The sequence below is a fragment of the Medicago sativa genome, chromosome 1 (genome assembly GCF_051527215.1).
Source record: "Medicago sativa cultivar Bolivia chromosome 1, Bolivia_mono, whole genome shotgun sequence".
Classification (NCBI taxonomy): domain Eukaryota; kingdom Viridiplantae; phylum Streptophyta; class Magnoliopsida; order Fabales; family Fabaceae; genus Medicago; species Medicago sativa.
Genome location: NC_140749.1, coordinates 83714211 through 83734770, shown reverse-complemented (window position 1 = coordinate 83734770; position 20560 = coordinate 83714211). Strand labels below are relative to the sequence as shown.

Here is a 20560-nt window from a genome sequence, read left to right as displayed (position 1 = left end):
ATATATACATTTTTCTTAATATGTGTGAAATGAAGAAATAACTCATTTAATCCAAGACGGAGGAAGTATATTAATAAGTTTTTAAAATATATTTTATTTCTTTTTTATATTCGATCCGTTGTAAAAATTATGCTAGCTTCCCCGCTGACTCTTGTAGACACGTGATAAAAAAGATCCTCGCAAAAACCATGTTTTTATCCACGAAAGCCTTGCATTGAAAAGCCGGCAATGTCCATAAATTGTTTTATTGATTGCGTCCGGCAGTTCCAACTTCCAACTAATCCCTCTCCCACAAAGTTATTGCAAAAATTCATAAGAAAACAAAAGATCCCACACTTTCATTTTTACTTACCTGGTAGTGTGTTTTTCAAGCTTGCAAACAAGAAAGTCCCACATCGGAAGTGTACGTCGAGAAGGATAGGGAAAACATATCCATAAAAGTTGAAGCGTGAACCATTCTTTAAGTACAACCGGAATTGAACATATCCATAAAAGTTGAAGCGTGAACCATTCTTTAAGTACAACCGGAATTGAATTATAGTATTATTAATTAATAATTAATTGCTTTGTTCCCGGTTTAAGTCGTTTTTGGAGCAATTAAGAGGTTTTTGAGCTATTTTTGTTCTCTTTTAAGCCTTAGTTAAATTTTTGATTGATATTTAAATTTAAAGTTTAAGTAATTCATGTCTATTGATTCATTTGATTCGAGCTCTAAAACCGAATTGAAATCGAATTTGAGCTAAATAAATAGTTTGTGATGTTCGAGTTAATTTTTATCTAGTTGAGCTAAACTAGATTTGATTCAGCTCGACTTATTTTCAACACTAATCGAATTAGACTTTGTAAGGTTTAAATTTGGTTAGTAACAAAATTTAGGGTCTAAAATTTATGGGGGCCTGAGTCACCATTTTGAAAGTCGAACATCCATTCAGTTTTGATCCCAAAATTTATAATGTTAGACATTTTTATTCTATTTTGTCGGTTTTTCATTTACATCTGCAAAAAAATACTGTAAATTAAAATCTTTTAGGCCCTCTGTCTCATACATCGTTTATATTATATTGTGTGCGAGATGTATTGCTTATCGTTTATATCTTTCAGTTAGAAATAAGAAATTTTAAAATTTTATAGTTGTTTTTGTGTTGATGTGATTTTATGTAGTCACCATAAAAAAAAAAAAAAAGACCAACACATGTTGGCTCAGTTGGTAAGGAACGGGCCACTTTCCCTTAGAAGGTTGTGTGTTCGATTCCCGCTGCCGATGTGAGGACGGTGTTGGTGGGTAATCTGTAAGTACCCATGTAAGTGCCCTTTGGGCCCGGAGGCCTGCCCTGACCCTGGTGGTGACCGGAGCCGAATCCACCTAAACTTTTTGTAACCAAAAAAAAAAAAAAAGATTTTATGTAGTCGTTGTGGGACAGGGGTGGGCATTGTTTGGTTCAGGATGAAAACTAAACCAAACCAAACTGAACTGTTGCTAAATCTAGAATAACTGAATCGAACTGTTTGCATTTTGAACAAAATTTGAATTGTGTCATTAACCAATTTCATAACTTTATTAACTACAATCCCTCAAAAAATAACTTTATTAACTACAAATATATGTTTTTTTTAAGGGAACTACAAATATGTGTTGTTAATTAACTATTTTTGAAATCTATGTATTTTTGTCATTTTCTGAAACTGCGTAAATAAGAGGTTACTCCCTCAATCTCACAATATCTATCGTATTTGAGTTTTACACGGTTATTAAGAAAATGATTAATAATGTTGATTTTAATGGCAAAATGGGTATCGTTTATTAAAACACCCTTATTAATTATAGTTAGTGCAATATTTATAGATGATTGAAATGCAATAAATAAATGTATGTTAGTGGAAAAAAAAATGTTGTATTGATATTGTAAAAGAGACAAATAAAAGAGTTAACAATACTTTTTACATGGTTAATGGAGATTTGAAATTTTTGTGTTACAAAAATCCTCCTCAATACTTAAAAAACGTATCTTTTGGATTTAAAAAAAATAAAATAAAATAAAATATTGTTCACCTTATAAAAATATGATGAATGATGCAGGTGTCACATTTGTGTCCAAAACTATAGCAGTATTACTATTTAAGCAGCTTCCCGCATGTGTACGTACTAACTTATTTCCAGTATAGTAATAGCAGCCACACTTATGTTGCTACTTGCTAAAATTAAGGTGGGTGAGTTTTCTACGACTGAAAATTTGTTTTACTCTCTTTGAATGGAAACTGCCTACTCAATTTGAAAGTAAGCAGCAATTTGAGACATGTAATTGAAAATTCCGAATTGAGATTGTGTACCTTAATTGTAGTTATGTAGTATCTAGAAAGAAATTATACATTTTTCTGTGGACATATATTTTCGAATGTATTATTTAAATTTATATTTATTTGTTATATAAAGGAGGGTTTGAGGAGAAACTAAACAAACCACGAGTCACACGAGAAGCATATTACAAAGCACAGTAACTAGAGAGAAAGAAAGGATGACACAAACTTTAAGAAACAAACCTGCTGCAAGTATTCACAAGTAAGCATTTTTCTCCTTTAGCATCCTTCATTTTGTTTTCATCAACCTCAACACTTTACCTTCATTAATTACCAACCTTAAAAAATACATCTAGGATTCTAGATGCTGCATATATATGCCCACATATATGCATGTTGTCAAAGAAATTATAAATAAGATCATATGCTAACAAATGTGTTTATTGGGGCATATATATATAGATTACTAGCTAGAAATGTATACAAATTATTACTATCGGTCCAACTCCAGTTGAACCAGATCAGATCATTGAACTTTGAACATGTGTAACAAAGTCCGGTACCTTTTAAATTACCTTATCAATAAAGCAGTAAGCTAATTCAGTTTTTCTGGCCATATATATTAATATACATTAGTCATGCATATTACAGGGATATAATGGAGATTCAAGAAGGAAACAACATGGCAATGAATTTCATTCCTGATGCAGAGTTGTTACCAACAGTTGTAGTCAATCCCAAACTCTCAAGAGAAGTGAGACATGAAGAGAACATTAATGGTCTTACAAACCTTGATGTCACCAAGTGCATAGGTGAAACAGATGCCAATTTGGATGCAATAATTGCTCACTATGCTCAGACTATAACCAAGTACAACATGCGTAACTTAGGTAGGCTTTTGGTGGTTGATATTTTTCTATCTTTAGATACTATTTTATACCACAAAATACCTTGTAGACAATTAATGCAATGTCTTATTGATACGACTAATTTGTAGTAAAAAAAATTAATTTTATAACAATAGAAATCGGAGAATAGAAATAATATTTTATTAAATCCATAATAAAATATACTAAAAATACTAAAAATAAGAATGTTTACCATTGTATCATATCCTTAATAACCACCTTTGGTGTAAATCCTCCGCGCGAAACTGCGTAGAATAATCTCTCGATCATTGTGGGACTTAATAAAAGAGAGTTTTTAAAAGTAGGTATTACAGAATTTGTTGCTTTCACCATCACTCTTATACATCTATCTATCAAATCATCCATCTTTAATTATATATAAACTAACTTCGATCTATTGATATTGAAGGCTATCCCACAAATCAAGACTTCAACTATGAAGCATTAGCACCATTGCTTCAATTTCACTTGAACAATGCTGGAGATCCATTTCTTGGAAGCAGCTTCTCTCTTAATTCAATGGCATTTGAAGTTAGCGTGCTTGATTGGTTTGCTAAGTTATGGGAGATAGAGAAGGATGAGTATTGGGGATACGTCACAACTGGTGGAACGGAAGGGAATCTTCATGGAATTTTAGCAGGGTTAGTTTTTCTACCTACAATATTTTTTTTTTTTTTTTTTACATTTAGAGAAGAAAAAGAAAATTGGTCAAGTGATAAGCATTGATTTATACTTTTTTTATACAGGAGAGAACAATTACCAGATGGAATTCTATATACCTCGCAAGATTCACATTATTCAATAGCGAAAATAGCAAGAATGTATCGAATGCAGTGTGTGAAGGTTGGCTCTTTGGTATCAGGTGAAATTGATTGTGTTGAACTAGAGGCTTCTCTACTTGCCCACAAGGATAAACCAGCCATCATCAATCTTAACATAGGTATTTCCTATTCGCTAATTCATTTATTTGTATTTGGAAACTATATATTCACATGTACAAACAAGTTAAAATGGTTACTTTTGTTGTAGGGACAACTTTGAAAGGAGGTATTGATGATCTTGATCTTGTAATACAAACACTCAATAAATGTGGTTTTACTCGTGATCGATTCTACATTCACTGTGATGGAGCCCTATTTGGAATGATGTTGCCTTTTATCAAACAAGTAAGTTACTGTTCTTTACATAAATATTACTTTTAAAGAATTACTATAAAGTCAGATCCGATCCAACATATATTGAGACTTAAGACGAGTTTTAAGATGAATACTTTTTTTATTGTTTAAGCTCAAAACATCATTTCTAGATCCAGATTTTCATTACTTTTTTTCTTGACCTTGTGACTTTTAACCCATTTGAGTTGTCCTGGTGATGTTGGCTTGGGACGTTGAAGTTTGCTCATCTCAAAGTCTCAAGTTCGATCTCTCCGGTGCCAATTTCGGATGGCTAGTTTGACTTAAAAAAAAGGCTTATGGAAAAGAGAAGATATATACATATATGCCACTTTTTTTATGAGGACGAAAAAACAAAAGTTGGTAATTTTGTGGCGAAGAAAAATTTATTTAACCCTAAACATAAAAAACAATAATTATATGAGGAATATTTTCTTCGACAAGGCTTCATATATTTAAATTTCAAGATTTCATAGATTACCTATTTAAGATATCATTTAAAATTTTACTTTGGTGATTAAATAGGCTCCAAGGATTAGCTTCAAGAAACCTATCGACAGTGTAACAATTTCAGGCCATAAGTTTTTGGGATGCCCATCACCTTGTGGTGTTTTGATAACTCGTTTGAAATACATCAATACACTGTCTAGAGATGTTGACATCATTGCTTCAAGGGATGCCACAATCACGGGTAGCCGTTGTGGACATGCTCCCATCTTCCTTTGGTATGCTCTCAAAAAGAGGGGTTTAATAGGACTTGAAAATGAGGTGCATGAATGTATAATGAAAGCACATTATTTACTAAATTTACTACGTGATGCGGGAATTGGTGCTATGTTAAATAAATTTAGCAACATAGTTGTGTTTGAGAGACCCCTGGATGATCACTTTACTCGTAGATGGAATTTGGCAAGCAACAAAAATACTGCACATGTGGTAGTGTTGAAGCATGTTACTGTTGAAATGCTTGACACATTTGTTCGTGAATTTATTGAAAAACGATCCATTTGGTCTAAAGGTGAACAATTTCAGCCTCTATGCATTGCAAACGACGTTGGTTCTAGAAATTGTGCTTGTTCCATACACAACTTATCTAGAAATTATTAGCTAAAATTTATGTGATATTCTTTCAATAATCGGCTCAATTAGAAAAAGTGTATGTCTATTTTGTGGATTTGTGGGAGAGGCACGATGAATGTACTCTCTCAAACTTGTTCCCAGACTTTGGTTTCGGACCTTATTGAGGGTAGGACGTGAAAATGGTTTGTGGCTATAGTCCAGGGCATGCATTAACTCTTCTGTGAATGATTTACGAATCCTTCTCATTGTATTCTTAGAGCTGTTGCTCTTATTTTCGACATGTTACTATGTGATTTTTTTTCCTCCTTAGATTTGGGTTTTGAGTATTCATTGTGCTATTCTTTTGCTGTACTCAAGAAGAAACTATAATGTTTAACAATTGCAACCTAGAAATGCTTGAAGTGCATAAGAAACATTAGATATATCGTTACCGCAGCATCATATTGTTCAAAAATAATATAATAAAGGAATAATGACATGAAATGCACAATGACTTCCTTCACAAGGTTCCCCCCATTACACTTACATATATAAGTCAATGCACAATAGATGTTTTTTGTGAAGTTGTTATAATTGAGTTCCCTCAAAACCATTCACTACTATTGCTATTATGAAACTAGTCAAATGGATTGTAGTTTGAAAAGTCGGCGCCCATAAAATGATCATCGAAAGGCGGACCAACGATGGGAGATGGTGGATCAGGACTTAGAGGCGGCAACTGCGGTATGTAGAGTTGTGACTGGTGAGGAACCTGACTCTGGGATTGAGAGGGTGGTTCACCAGAAGAAGAATCAATGATAGTTGTTTGTTCTTGACTTTGCATCTTGAGGATATCCCTTTCTGCTTTTAACTTTTCTAAGAAAGCTGCAAGAACAGGAGTGTATATACAATTGGAATTAATTCAAATTTACGTACTAAATAACCAGAAAGATGAGAATCTCGAATTAATATGTTGAATTTAAAGTTTTACCATGAATTACTTAATTTCACCTATTTAATTTGGTGCTTGATTTTGAAAAAATGCAGATTCATGATAGTATCCGTACATGAAGTAGCATAATGAATGAACATTTTATGTATTTATTTATTAAATTGAATGTGAAGTGATTAAGGAAAACATACCTCTCTTCTTTTCTTGATTTTCTAGAGCAGACAGTATCTGTTTTTTGATATTATTGTTTCCCTCAGCTAAATCAGTAGCTTCATTCTACAACACATGAGATATTAATAATACCACTTTCAATGAGACCTAGTTAGATTTGTAAAACATGCATGTAGACACCATATTTAACGATTGGAAAATGTTAACCGGTGCCCCAGAGCACTGATTAAGGAAGCAAATGTAGAAGCTTTTGCATTGAAAATTGTGTTATCAAGATTTCAAAAGTCAAAAAAGTGTCTTTTTTTTATTTAATTTTTCCTTTTTTAGATACCTTAACCAGTTTCCCGAGGGCACCGGTTAACACAACCCTTAACAATTATATCACAGAATTGTTGTTATATCAGGTATGGAAATGGAAGTAAATAACTGTATCAAAACTCCGTGATCACTTGATAAAATAAACATTTTATCCCTTCTTATTATATTATAAAAGTTGGAACAATACCATTTTACTAAAAAACCATTTTCTGAAGTAGAACGTCGCTGCATATTATTGAGCTTTATTCATACTTCACTTCTTTTTATTAAATGGTGGTTTTAGAAATTTCTAATACGCATTTGCTATTTTGTATAGGTAAGTAAATGTTCTACATAAAAATGGAGGGTGTGTTAAGTGTAATATGGATGGAGCGGTGATTGATAGAAAGAGGAATGCTAACACTCACTCTTGAATATTCTCTCTAGTACTCACTCTTTTATTGAATGAAATTCATGCATGTCCCACCACTTTGTGTGTGTTTTATTTCCAAAGTGTACAAAAGAGAATGAGTATTAGAGAGAGTGTTCAAAAAAGAGTGTTGCTAGCACTACTCTTGATAGAAAACACAAAGCCGCATGTGGTAGAGTGTTTAGAGATGACTTTAAAGCATGGTTAGGTGGTTTCAGCTAGAATTTAGGGTCATTTTCGGTACTCTTGTCTCAACTTTGGGAAATATATTTTGCTATTCAACTTGCTAAGAACAAGGGTTATCAGACGCTTTCTCTTGAATCAAATTTGGCTATTGTAGTGTCCCTTGTTACCAAGGGATGTCCTTCGACACAACCTTGTTTTTCAATTGTCTTTGTCATTAATCATCTTATGATAAAGGATTGACAGAGTCACACACATTTTTAGACAAAAAAATGAGGTTGTTGTTGACTGATTTATGGACTATGTCCTTTCTCTACATATGGATATATATATCCACATCTTAGACTATTATCTTCCAAATTGTATTTAATCTTTTATAGTAAGATCTAGCTCATGTTTACTTCGACCTCTATTTGTAGTTTGTCCTAATGACTCCATTGTATACATTTATTTCTCTCTAGACCTAATGATGTCAAGAATTGTTACTTTACTTCATATAAACTCACAAGTTGCATTTAATCAGGTATATTATTAACGTTTGTCTAATTAATTAAACACATAAATGCAAAATCGAAGGAAATCCAATTAAACACAGCATACCATTGCCATCACACGCTCTGCAGTTGCGTTATCTGCTTGAATCTGAAGTGATTCCACCATCATTACCAACTCTTTTTCATAATTTTTCCTCTTCTCCTTGGATCTTTTAGCAGCATCCCTATTAGCAAGAATCCTACAATCCTCAATAATATAATCACTATTAGTCATCAATATTCTATCTCACACCTCAAAGCTAATTCTTTTTTTATGCTTCAAAATTAAAGTTTCCCACAATCCAAATACACTTATATTTTGTTTCTTTTTTTTTTCCTTACGAATTTTGTTTCATTTTTTAAAAACCCTAAAATCTATCCATAATCAAGCATTGGCAGCTCATAATATATCAAGGTTGACAGATGAATTTATTTGTCTTTCATATGAGTGATAAGAAAATTGCGAGATTAAATTAAATCATTGTTTTGATGATAATAATGTTTTGTAGACTTTGCTCAAAATAAATAAATAATGTTTTTTAGACCTCTTTGCTTTCTTAGGATGGACGGCTGCAATCTCCGCGAGCATTTCAGGTGGTATGGCCTTCTTCTTTAAAGACAATGATGTTGAGGGCCCACCAACGTTTTTATGATGGCGAAAATTCATCACGTTTCCTCCACCACCATTTCCGTCGGCGTCAACCCCGGCACCTACCACAGTCAAGCTTGGAAGTTGTGCTGCTGGCTCTGCCGGTGCAGGAATCGAATCAATGGGCGGCATCTCAATCGTGTTTGGCAGCAGTGACGGAAGCTGTAATGAGAATTCAGCGAAATCGAGATCATTAAGCTCCTGGTGAAGCAAGTGATCCAATGTTTCATCGAAATAGATGGTGTTATTGCTATCAGAGGTATGGTGGTTTTCTGCAGTATCCGGCGGAACTCCGATGAGATTCATTGCAGTGCTTATAAGAACGGAACTTGGGGACTGATGGTTAGTGAAATTGTGCAATTCGAACTAAGCATCTAAGTTTGGAGTTTAAGAACACGTTGGGACGTGAATAAAAGACAAATTAATGTAACAAATACCAAGGATAAATATACTAGGGAACCGCTAACTTATACTCGCAAGGCACAACTTTATGAATTAAATATAGTAATTTTTTGTTGGAATGTATGCATTGAATTTAATTTTTGAATTTGTAATAAATAGAATGCATAAAATTTGAGGGAATATTTCTACTTTTACGTTCCTTATTTTGTCCCTAAATATTACTCTCTCTCTCTCTCTCGTCATTTATAAAAAAATATTTGGTTTAACTAAAGTTTATGTACATGGTTCCAAATTAAGACCAGGTACATCAACGTTAACTTTTGTCTTATGAACAAGCCGTGTTACGAAGACAGTTGTTGTTGTTGTTGTTGTTAATAAACATTTTTCCCTAAAAAAACAAAAAGACAATTGGAAGAGAAAATATTGATTTAATCAATAATTTATAATCATCGTCATAGATACAAGTGAGAGAATAATTATTAAACGATACAATTGAAAAAGAAAATAAAATAAATTTGCATTGGAAACTAAAAAACACTCATTTATTTATAACGAATAGTTTTTTTTTTTAAAAAAAATATAACACTTATTTTAGAATAAAAGAAATACTAAGTTTCGTTATTTTTTCTTTCACTAATATCAAAGGGAAAATGGCTTTTGATCCTCACACGGCTTGCATTTCGGGGTGTGGCGATTCGGAAACGGCATCACATCTGTTTTTACATTGTGATATTTTTGGCTTTCTTTGGTCTCATGTTTGGCGTTGGCTACATATTTCGTTGGTTTTACCTGATGACATCAGACAATTTTACATTCAATTTACTTCTATGGCGGGTTTACCAAGATTTACTCATTCTTTTTTGAAAATCATCTGGTTTGTCTCTGTTTGGGTGCTTTGGAAGGAAAGGAATAATCGAGTGTTCCAAAATTCGGTGTCCGATCCTTCGACTCTTGTGGAACAGGTTAAAATGCACTCTTTCTTATGGCTGAAATCTCAACAGGCAACCTTTAGCTATAGCTATCATGATTGGTGGAAACATCCGCTTTTGTGTATGGGTGTCCACTTGTAATTTATTTTCTTTCGTGGTGGTCCTCTTTCTGAGGACACTTTGACTATGTAAATACTTTTCGGTGTTTTGCCTCTTGTACACCTTGTGCGAGGTAATTCATATTGGTTTATATCATATCTCATTTTAGCTTGTTTAAAAAAAAAAAAATAATAGAAATTAGGCACATAGATATGTCTCCCCTCCACCTCATGTATCTCCTAAGCTTGCTCCCAAAAAAAAACGGGAGCTCGCAACAAGATAGTGAGAGCATCTATAATGGTGGTCAATTTATAAAAATAAAAAAAATAAAAAAAAACATCATGTGGATCTTACATGAGGTTTCATGTGTACACGACAATGTGTTGATATTTTGAAGAAAAAAAATATCTAATAAATACCAAATAACTCAAACTTAGCATATAATTATTTAATTAAAAAATTTATTAATTGGATATCTCAATGCAGAGTTTACGTGAAACTAAAAGAGACAAGTTTTACACCGTTCATATACTTTTAGGACAATGGCTCCTTCTTTTATTTTGTTCTTTAGCATCTTAATTCATAAAAAGCATGCCTTTGGTCACATTTTCAGTTTGAACTTTTATTACATCACAAGAACGAGGTGCTGCTTGGTTTAGTGAGCTTCCTCTATAGGATCCTCCCTTTCACTGCATATGGTTTTCATTTATATGTTGCATTACTTGCACTGAAACACACTCAAAATGGAAGGCTCTATTTCGTGGGATTTTGGAATGAATCTTAAAAAAATACCTCTAAATTGATTTGTGATAGTTTCAAAAACTGGAATGTGATTTCATGAACGCTAAGGTCATAGTACATGATACAACTTTTAAGTTATTGTCTTTGTTTTTTTTATCCAAATTAATGGACTTCTTTTTTGTATCTTTGCACTTTTGCATAATTACGGGACCTGTCAGTGAGTTCAACTCCAAACAATTTTGATTCTTCAAAAACCACTTCTATTATATGATGCAATTTATTTAGAATTAAATATGCTTTTTTTTTTCCTCGTAAACTTAATTCAGTTTTTTTTACAAGGGATCAAAATTATGACCATGTTAAACATCACAACAACGGAATACAAAGAAGAAAATAATAGGATGAAGAACATGTCACCATAATATTCGTAAAGGCAATTAAACTGAAATAGCATGAAGACAATTCAGAATTGCACTTAGTACAATGAAAATAAAAAAAATATGCTTAGTCACTTCAACAAAAATGCTCACTCATCTTAAAATAACTACAATCTGCAAGCCATGCAATTTGATCAAAAAATTTAAGCAGCAGTTACATTTTGAGCAGCCCTGCCTCTTTCTAGCCTCTTCAATAACAGTCAATTTGATACCTTTGCCTTCTTTAGGAAGAGACACCCAAGGTTTTGTTCCTTTGCCAATAGTAAACACATTGCCCAACCGAGAGGCAAACTCATGACCACTTGCATCCTGAACATGGATAGTCTCAAAAGTTCCCTTATGTTTCTCCCTGTTCTTGATGACACCAACACGACCTCTATTCCTTCCTCCGGTAACCATGACAACATTTCCCACATCAAACTTGATAAAATCAGTGATCTTATTATTTTCAAGGTCAAGTTTGATGGTGTCATTAGCCTTAATTAGTGGATCTGGATAGCGGATGGTGCGACCATCAAAGGTGTTCAGATATGGAATGCCCTTCTGTCCGAATTGAACAGATCGAACCTTGCAGAGCTTAAACTTTGCCTCATCGTCCCTAACAGAGTGGAGACGAAACTGACCCTTGGTGTCATACAGAAGACGGAAGTTTTCATTTGTTTTGGGAATAGAAACAACATCCATGAAACCAGAGGGATATGTCTTGTCTGTACTAACCTTGCCATCAACTAGAACATGACGTTGCATTAAGATGGCAATAACTTCTCTGTATGTTAGAACATATTTCAGTCTGTTTCGCAGGATGAGGATCAAAGGAAGGCACTCCCTTGACTTGTGGGGTCCAGATGATGGCTTTGGTGCAAAGGCTCCACCAAGTTTGTCAAGCATCCAATGTTTTGGAGCATTGAGTCTCTTCAAGTGTTTCTTCAACCCTCACTACAAGAAATTTGCCATTTAGCAACGGCAGAAACGGTTGGTAAAGGTCCCAAAAACCGTTGGTATAGGTCATAAAACCTATACCAACGGCCACCTGCTGGCGTCTAGGATACTATGCCTATACCAACGGCAAGAATGCCGTCCCAATAGCTTATACCAACGGAAAATCAGCTTGTTGCTAAAGATTTCGGAGCTATAGCAACGCCATTTTCCACCTATTAAATAGCTTTGGTCAAACTAAATATCCGTTGGTATAGGACCAAACTGTCCGTTGCTATAGGTCTCCTTTTTTCAAATAAAATTCACCCTAATATGAATATTTTTTAATAATAATAAAATTTTTACAATAATTCCTGACCAAAAAAATATATATATTCGGCAATACTTTTTTATTGCACCACACAAAATTTAAGGCAACATCAAAGAAAATTTCAATTATATGATCAAAGTAGGAAGTCTTACAAACATACCAAAATAACAAAGTAATTTCAATTTTATATAATAACCAACACCAAAATAGATACTACGTCGACAAAAGAACACTAGATGAGCATAAAAATATCCAAGATAAAAACAGTTTCTAATCTAATCTTCCTCGCTTCCGTCTTCATCACTGCATCGACTTGAAGAATTTATCTGGTTTGCAGCACTAGCAGCATCTGCGGCCTATTAAAAATAAAAAAAAATATGTTACAAACTCTACTTAATTCATGTTATCATAATATTCAAAATCTGAAATCGAAATGTAAAATATCAATTATATAATATACCTGTTTTGCAGCTTGTAAAATAACATTCAAATCTTCTTGAGATAATCGATTTTGTATCACTGACATCATATTTGCCATAAATATATTTGTCCTCTCTTGACTTTCTCGCAGTTTCTTAAGTTCATTCCTCAATTCTTGATATTCAGACAAAGAAGCTTTTGATTTCTTAGGTTTGGGAATATTTCCTATACAACGCATATGTCCCCTCTTTTCAGCTCCTTTTACTCGGGAATAAATGTCATTCTTCCAAGGCATATGACTTTGTGTCTCGACCGATTGAGAAGTTTTTGCCTCATTATTATGTTTGTTTAGTTCTTCCTGAAAAATTATAATAGAAATATAGATTAAAGGAATACATTTTAAAATAGAATTCATTAATATGACAATCAAAACAATTGAAAAGGGTCACTTTTATGTCACAATCAGAACATAAATGTTCATTAAAATAGAACAATTGAACATAATTCAGAACAAAATTCAAAACAGGGTTCATTAATTTAAAACAAAATTTAGAACAGATAAAACATTCCCTTCTGGTAGAGCATCTCTCAATAAATCTAATAGCATAGAGAAGGACTTGTCACTCCACCCATGAAGACACTTTAAATGATACAAATGCACCATAAAGGATAGTTTGCTATACTTCTTACAGTTTGGATAAAGAACTTGTTCGTTCTCTTTCATCAATTTGTAAAACTTCACATTTTCTCCTACTTCTGGATTCCTTTCAGCCACCAGAGATTGTCTCTTCTAAAGTAGGCATTGCAAAAGCATCACGAAGTAACCCGTCCATGTCATGCTCCATTTCATAATGTTGGTCAGATGTGCCAATTGAATTTGCGGGTCTCTCACCATGAAATATCCATTTCGTATAACGTCTAAGGAATCAACGTCGTGGATCAGTTAAGTGTTCATAAACACTTGATCGACAATGTGAATCGTAGTTAGCACATTTTATACAAGGACACAATATTTTTCCGTTTTCTTCTGAGTTTATAAAAGCAAATTCAAGAAATTCGTTAACCCCTCGGATATATTCTTCACTTTCTTTTGTCGGATCATGTACCCACCCTCTATTCTCCATTCGAGGAACTTAAAGCAGCAAATAGAGTCAAAGTTACACAGTCACAAACTCAAAGTCACACTCAAAGTACACACTCATTGTCAAGCACGCAGTAAACAACACACTTAAAGTCATAAACAGAATCAAATTTAAATTACAGTAACTTAAAAACAAAAAACCAGCTCAAACTTGTTAATATGATTATATAATGAACAGGCTATACTGCCTATTAATTATTAAATTGCAGGCAGCAAATTGAAAAAGATTTACCTATACATCCCTTATAAGTTGGGCTGCCACTGTAAGATTATTTTCTCAAAATATAACCTATGAACTTCTCAAAGACACTCTCAAGGGGATGCCTATTAATCTTTCAAGTACCAACTGGATTTGTATGCGTTGGTGGGTCTGAACTCCATAGACTTCAGATTTAATCAATCTATGTGTTAAATAACTACTGTTATTAATGGATAAAGAGGATAATAAGTGTCAATCTAGCATGACTGACCTTTTTTATACTTTAAATGACTAATGTGATATGAGGGCAAGCCATGTTGAAATATTTAAATGAGATATTTTATTTCGTTGTTGACCTCCTAGGCGCTAATCAATGTTAGAACAAACAACTTCCCACATTTGTGATTTCATATAAAATCCCAAACAAATGTTAAAATATCATTAGACAACAATACAAACATTGCATAAAAATCCATCACAATACAAAATCTTAATTAAAGTAACAAGAAATGTAAGCTCAAAGATAATAACATGTTCTCAAATCAATGGTCAATGGATAATGAGAATTAAAGTGAAACATAAAATCAAAACAATGTTCCAGATTCAAAACACAACAAGTAAATTCTACATAGTTCATACATATACATGCATGCACTCTGAAAACACAAAAGTATATTCTTCATTTTAAGTTTAGAAATTTTTGTTGAAATAATTTGTACTCAATTTTTTGATAACAAGTATATTCTACACAAATCATACATATACATGCACTTTGAAAACAAGGCAACAAAAAAAGGAAAAAAAAAACAAAAAATGATTGTAAACATACCAGCACATGTGAATCTCTAGCACTTCACTTAGGATCAGCAGCAGCAAAAACAATGTATACCAACTCAAAGGTAACAGTGGTAGAGAAAACAATCTCAGCGCCTAATCCAACACCAATACTGTTACCAGCACCTGGTATTCAATTACATAATTAAATTGACAGTTAATAATCACAAGGAATCACAATCAGAAAACACCTAAAATTTATAGCATGTTATTATGACAGAAATTCAAAACAAGTTAGCAATTGTCTTTTCCAGTCCAAACAAAAGCAACATGCTATCTTTTTTTTTTTAACATCAAATATTATTAGGCTACCATCCTCATGAGCAATGAAAGATGAGCACAAAAAGAGTACAAAATCAACACTCCAGCAGGGGCGCTGCAGCTAAACAAAGGCAACCCCCTTGACAGTGCACAAATAACTATAGACACGATACAGCAAAAACCAAGGCTGCAGCCAAACACTACACAGGTTCACACCAAAACAAACCAAAAAAAAAAGCCTAGCAGCCACTGCACTGACAGCAGACCACACCAAAACAACACCCAAAAACCAAATTTGTCCAAGTAAAATCCAAGTAAAATATTTATTTAATTCCAAGTAAAACAGCAGGCAACACACCTCGCTAAATATTTTATTTCCAAGTAAAATCCAAACTAAATTTGTCCAAACTCTAAAGCAAAATCTTCAATTCTAATATAATATTCATTGCCCTATTTGTATCTACTTAATGGACCCAAAGCACAACACTATCACCCACAAAAAAACTAATAGAAATCTTTGGAGATCATAAACAATAAACTATAAAAATGACACACAAAAGTGATTATAAGAATACAACATAACCTACCAAAATAATAAAAATAAACAATATAATGACACACAAAAACACAGTGATGATGAATAAGAAGTAGCAAGTACGAGGAAGAAGAAATCGATATGGTGAAACCTTTTTCTCTGCACTAACTCTGACAGAAGAGGAAGAGGAAATCGATTTGGGGGTTTTGAGCAACAATCGATTATGAGAAAACTAATTGAAGAAGATTCTAAGAAAAGTGATTATGACAAAAGTGATTATGAGAAAAGTGATTATGAGAAAAGTGATTTAGGGGTTGTGATTGGATGGATTTAGAGAGGATTTCTATGAGGATTATGTGAGATTTGGGTTCAATCTGGGTTTTTTCCTTACCTCCATTGTGATTGGATCGAATGAGGGAGGTGTTCTCAGATTTGAGATTTGGGTTTTACAAGGAAGAGGAAATCGATTTGGAGTGGGTTTTGGAGGTTCAATGGGTAGTGTTTTGGAGTTAGGTTTTTGATTTTTTGTTTTTTCTTTCAGTTTTGTTGTGTGAAAGAAAGAAACGTGGGAAAGAGAAAAAATAATTAAAAGATGGGAAAAAACTGAACGGGCTGTTTTGGTGCCAATGGAATATTTGGTGAAAATGTTTGGCGCATTTCATTCTTAACCTACAGCAACGGGGTATTGGAACATCAATTGCTAAATTTTATCTATAGCAACTCTTTTTTCTGCAGTTGCTAAAAGTGACCGTTGCTATATGGCAAATTTCTTGTAGTGCCTCTTGCCATGTTGAAGTCTTGAGCTGAATCTGGTCATAGATAAGTTCCGCCGTGGGTGGGTGGGTTCAAAGTTGAAAGCAAAACCTTCGTGAACTTAGCTCAGTTGGTATTTTACGCTTGCATAATATATGCATAATTTATTTTTAGGGCTCAGTACATCCCCCGGTCACTTAACTTATTTTATTTTCTCAGTTTGATCCCTTAACTATAAAGTGTCTCAATTTGGTCCCATAAATCTTCTGTCGTTTACTATTTTGGTCCTGTTTGTTAGTTTTTAACCTTAAATGTCTAAGCTGGACCAACTTTATAGGTGGTTCACCATAGACCTTATTAAATCTTTTATTTTTAATCGTTTGATCTTTTTTTTTTAAATGGAGATCGTTGGATCAAGGAGAGATCTATTGTAGCTTATAATGAACCACAAACACCTAATTTTTTTCTCCATCTTCTTCTCTAAATCGTCCCCAAATAAAACTCTCATATTTATTCATCATCTTAAAATTAAGAAAATAATTACTATCAGAATCATCATCTTCTTCGTTTAATTTTCCTTAACATTCTTAAAAAAATAATTACTATCAGAATCATCATCTTCTTCGTTTCATTTTCCTTAACATTCTAAAAAAAAAATTACTATCAGAATCATTCCTAAAAAAAAAACATTCTCATTCTCCTTCTCCTTCTCCTTTCTTTCTCATGATCTTCGTCATATTAAATATTATGTTCTTATAAACCCAGAAATATTAATTAAATCCTCACCAAAATCTCAAATTAATTGAAACTCATTATTAATATTAAGAAGAAAAAAAAAACTAGAATTGAATTGGTAAATCTGGAAAGAACAGAAGGTACAACAACAAAAACGCATAAGGAAACAATACAGAAGGAACAACGCAACAGGAATTGGAATCAAAATTGGATTGGAATTAATTTTCCAAGAACAAAAAAGCAGCAGAACTAAAGGAACAAAAACGCAGCATAACAGTGCAGCATAACAAAAGGAACAAAAACGCAGCATAACAGTGCAGCAAAATTGGATTGGAATTAATTTTCCAAGAACAAAAACGCAACAGGAACAACAGTGCATCAGGAATCAGAGGTTTAAACCCATTTTTCCGTTTTAATCCGGTCCAAATCTGCTCCCCAACAACAAAACAACAATAGCAAAATGGGTTAATGTTCATAAAAAAATGGGTTTAGATTGGGATTTGGAAGAGTATAGATTAGATCCCAAAATGTGTTTAGATTGGAATATGAAAGGATTGATGTTGATGATGAAGGATTGGAATTCTAAAATGAGTTTTTATATGAAAGATTGGAAGAAGATAATAGGAACAAAGAGAAGAACTGGAACAGGACCAAGAGACGAGGAAGAAAGAAGAGGAGGAAGGGAAGACAGAGAAGAGAAGAGAATTTTTTTATTTCTTTTTTAATTTTTATTTGTAGGAATTTCAATAGAAATAATTATAAGTTGTGAGTTCATTGTATGTTTGTGTGTTCTCTAAATCCAGCCATTGATCATCAATTGTAAATGACAAGTGGACAAGAGGTTAACGGTTTTTGGAAAAAACTAACGGAGAGGACTAAAATAGTAAACGGCAGAAGAGTTATAGGACCAAATTGAGACACTTAATAGTTAAGGGACCAAACTGAGAAAATAAAATAAGTTAAGGGACCGGGGGATGTATTAAGCCTTTATTTTCATGTATTTACTTTTTGATAGATTCCTATTTCTATGGTAAAAATCAATGACACCCTAAAGACAATTCATTATAACCTAAATTCTTGTTGTTGCATTCTGATCACATGATCCAAATACATGTCAACAAAGGGCATGAAAAACATCATGATATTATTTGTTCAAAGCAAAAAGATCGCAAAATTGATGAGCATGAGAGGATCAATTATAGTAGAAATTTCTAGAAAAACGATTTGGGTTAAGGATATCAAAATGAGTCACTTGAGTTTTGTTGGAAGCCTATTTTGTAAGAGAATAATGACAGAAAGGAACTAATTTGTTCCAGATCAAGTTTTAAAGAGGTAAAGGCTTCTTGACCGCATCTTGAAAAATCAAGTGATATGCTCCTTTTGACATGTTATAAGTTTATGTAAGAATATAATTTCCTAATTTGTATAGATATAATTTGTGAAAGGAAAATGATTAAGGGTGCGAATTACTTTTTCGCACCATCCACGCGAATGAGTTGTACTATTAATGACCGTCTGATACCCCTCTATCTCAATCACTATTTCAGCCAAAATGACAAACTTAATCCTTGAAAATGTCAACGTGAAAACATGGGTGCTAAACTGTGCTATTTTTGCTACCAGATAATTATTCACAGAGAAAATTTCACCTTTTCACTATCGGAAACACCATTTTGGAGTCGCACCCAGTGCAACGTGAAATCATTGGAAACACTGCGCTGCGTTGGTTGTAACTGAAGTGGATAAAATAGTCACAAGAAAGGGGGGGTTTGAATTGTGACCCTTTAAAAATTAACCTGCAACTTAAAAATGATTCTCAAGTAGTTTACTTGGAATAGTTAAGTTAACTTTCTGACTTCAGAACGTTCTGACGTTCTTGTGCAGATTATGCAGAAACTGATTTAATTAAGTAATTGTGTTGTGTGTGTTTAGTGTATACTGAATTTAAAAGAGTAAAGGGAAGAGAAAGAACACACAGAAGTTTATAGTGGTTCCCCCAATGTGGGTTAGTCCACTCCTCACAATCTTGTGAGAGTTTCCACTATGATGCTTGAGATAACCTCTCAAATCCTGCACCTTACAATCTGTGTTCACCTGAACACTTACAATCCTGTATTCTCTAAGCCTCAGCAGGCTTGCACCTTATTGCTAAGTTAACCACTTAGACTTTTACAACCTTTGCTCAAACTAACACTTTAGTACCCCTAAAGCTAGATGAGACTTTGGTACAATTTGTATGAAGGTTTGAATGTTTGTGAATCAAACAGACAAGAAGAAAGAAAGAGAAGTTATCTTAGAGATAACAAAGAGTATTGATGTGCACTAAGTAATGAAAGCCTTAGAGATTGATCAATTTCAGTTTGCAAAAGCTTCAAACAAACTTTGTTGTTTTCTTGTATGCTTTGCAATTTGTGTGGAGTTTGAATGTTTGAGAATCAAACAGAGGAGGGGGAAGAGAAAGTTATCTTTGCACGAGATAACAGAGAGTATTGATGTACACTAAGGAAACAAAAGCCTTAGAGATTGATCAATTTCAGATTGCAAGAGCTTCAAACAAACTTTGTTGTTTTCTTGTATGCTTTGCAATTTGTGTGGAGTATGAATGTTTGAGAATCAAACAGAGGAGGGGGAAGAGAAAGTTATCTTTGCACGAGATAACAGAGAGTATTGATGTGCACTAAGGAAACAAAAGCCTTAGAGATTGATCAATTTCAGATTGCAAGAGCTTCAAACAAAATCAAGTTGTTTTCTTGTATGCTTTGCAATAGTGCAAGTAATGCTGAGCCTTTGAACTGTATTTATAGAGTCCTTGGGTTCATATAGCCGTTGTAGGGTGTCCAATGGTGTTATGCCATGTGTCCTGGGTCCCACAAGCTTTTACTTGAAATTCTGGGCGAACATTCTGACCATCAGAATGTTGTTGCGTTCCCAGGATGAACATCAGAATGTTGTTGTGTTCTTCATCAGAATGTTGGATATTCATGATGTTCTTCATCTGGGTTCATCATTGATGAATGTTTGATGAATTTCTGGGCTTGCCCAATACGTGACATGAGATTTGTTTGAGTTTTATCCTCCAAAAAGTAGCCTTTCCATATGCATCCAGTTTTGCTAGAAAAGGTGGGATAAAGTAAAACCAAATCTGTCTTGGACTTTGTGCAGGAGAGAGAGGATAGTGG

At 33.5% G+C, this 20560-nt stretch overlaps 2 protein-coding genes and 1 pseudogene across 5 annotated transcripts; 1 reads left to right on the top strand and 2 right to left on the bottom strand.

The window, feature by feature from the left end:
- The first annotated feature begins 2454 nt into the window (after window positions 1-2454).
- Window positions 2455-5848, top strand: LOC146958297 (serine decarboxylase-like). 3 transcript variants are annotated; one of them, XM_085739806.1, is made up of 6 exons: window positions 2455-2557; window positions 2947-3185; window positions 3613-3844; window positions 3950-4143; window positions 4233-4369; window positions 4901-5848. In XM_085739806.1, exons 1-6 carry the CDS (start codon window positions 2514-2516, stop codon window positions 5480-5482), a joined length of 1428 nt encoding a protein of 475 aa, XP_085595932.1. In that variant the 5' UTR covers window positions 2455-2513; the 3' UTR covers window positions 5483-5848. The 3 variants fall into 3 exon arrangements, with proteins under 3 accessions (XP_085595932.1, XP_085595934.1, XP_085595933.1); XM_085739808.1 differs by lacking the exon at window positions 2455-2557 and adding an exon at window positions 2710-2849; XM_085739807.1 differs by lacking the exon at window positions 2455-2557 and adding an exon at window positions 2727-2854.
- A 50-nt stretch (window positions 5849-5898) lies between these two features.
- LOC146958296 (uncharacterized) lies at window positions 5899-9021 on the bottom strand. The gene is made up of 4 exons (XM_085739809.1): window positions 8546-9021; window positions 8068-8200; window positions 6578-6662; window positions 5899-6319 (listed from the first exon to the last, which is right to left on the bottom strand). The coding sequence occupies exons 1-4, from the start codon at window positions 8953-8955 to the stop codon at window positions 6072-6074; spliced, it is 876 nt and encodes a 291-aa protein (XP_085595935.1). The 5' UTR covers window positions 8956-9021; the 3' UTR covers window positions 5899-6071.
- Window positions 9022-11240: 2219 nt separating this feature from the next.
- Window positions 11241-16752, bottom strand: LOC146958295 (small ribosomal subunit protein eS4-like; annotated as a pseudogene). Its single transcript, XR_015024601.1, has 2 exons — window positions 16673-16752; window positions 11241-12189 (listed from the first exon to the last, which is right to left on the bottom strand). The product of XR_015024601.1 is annotated as a small ribosomal subunit protein eS4-like (transcript).
- Between the last annotated feature and the right edge of the window lie 3808 nt (window positions 16753-20560).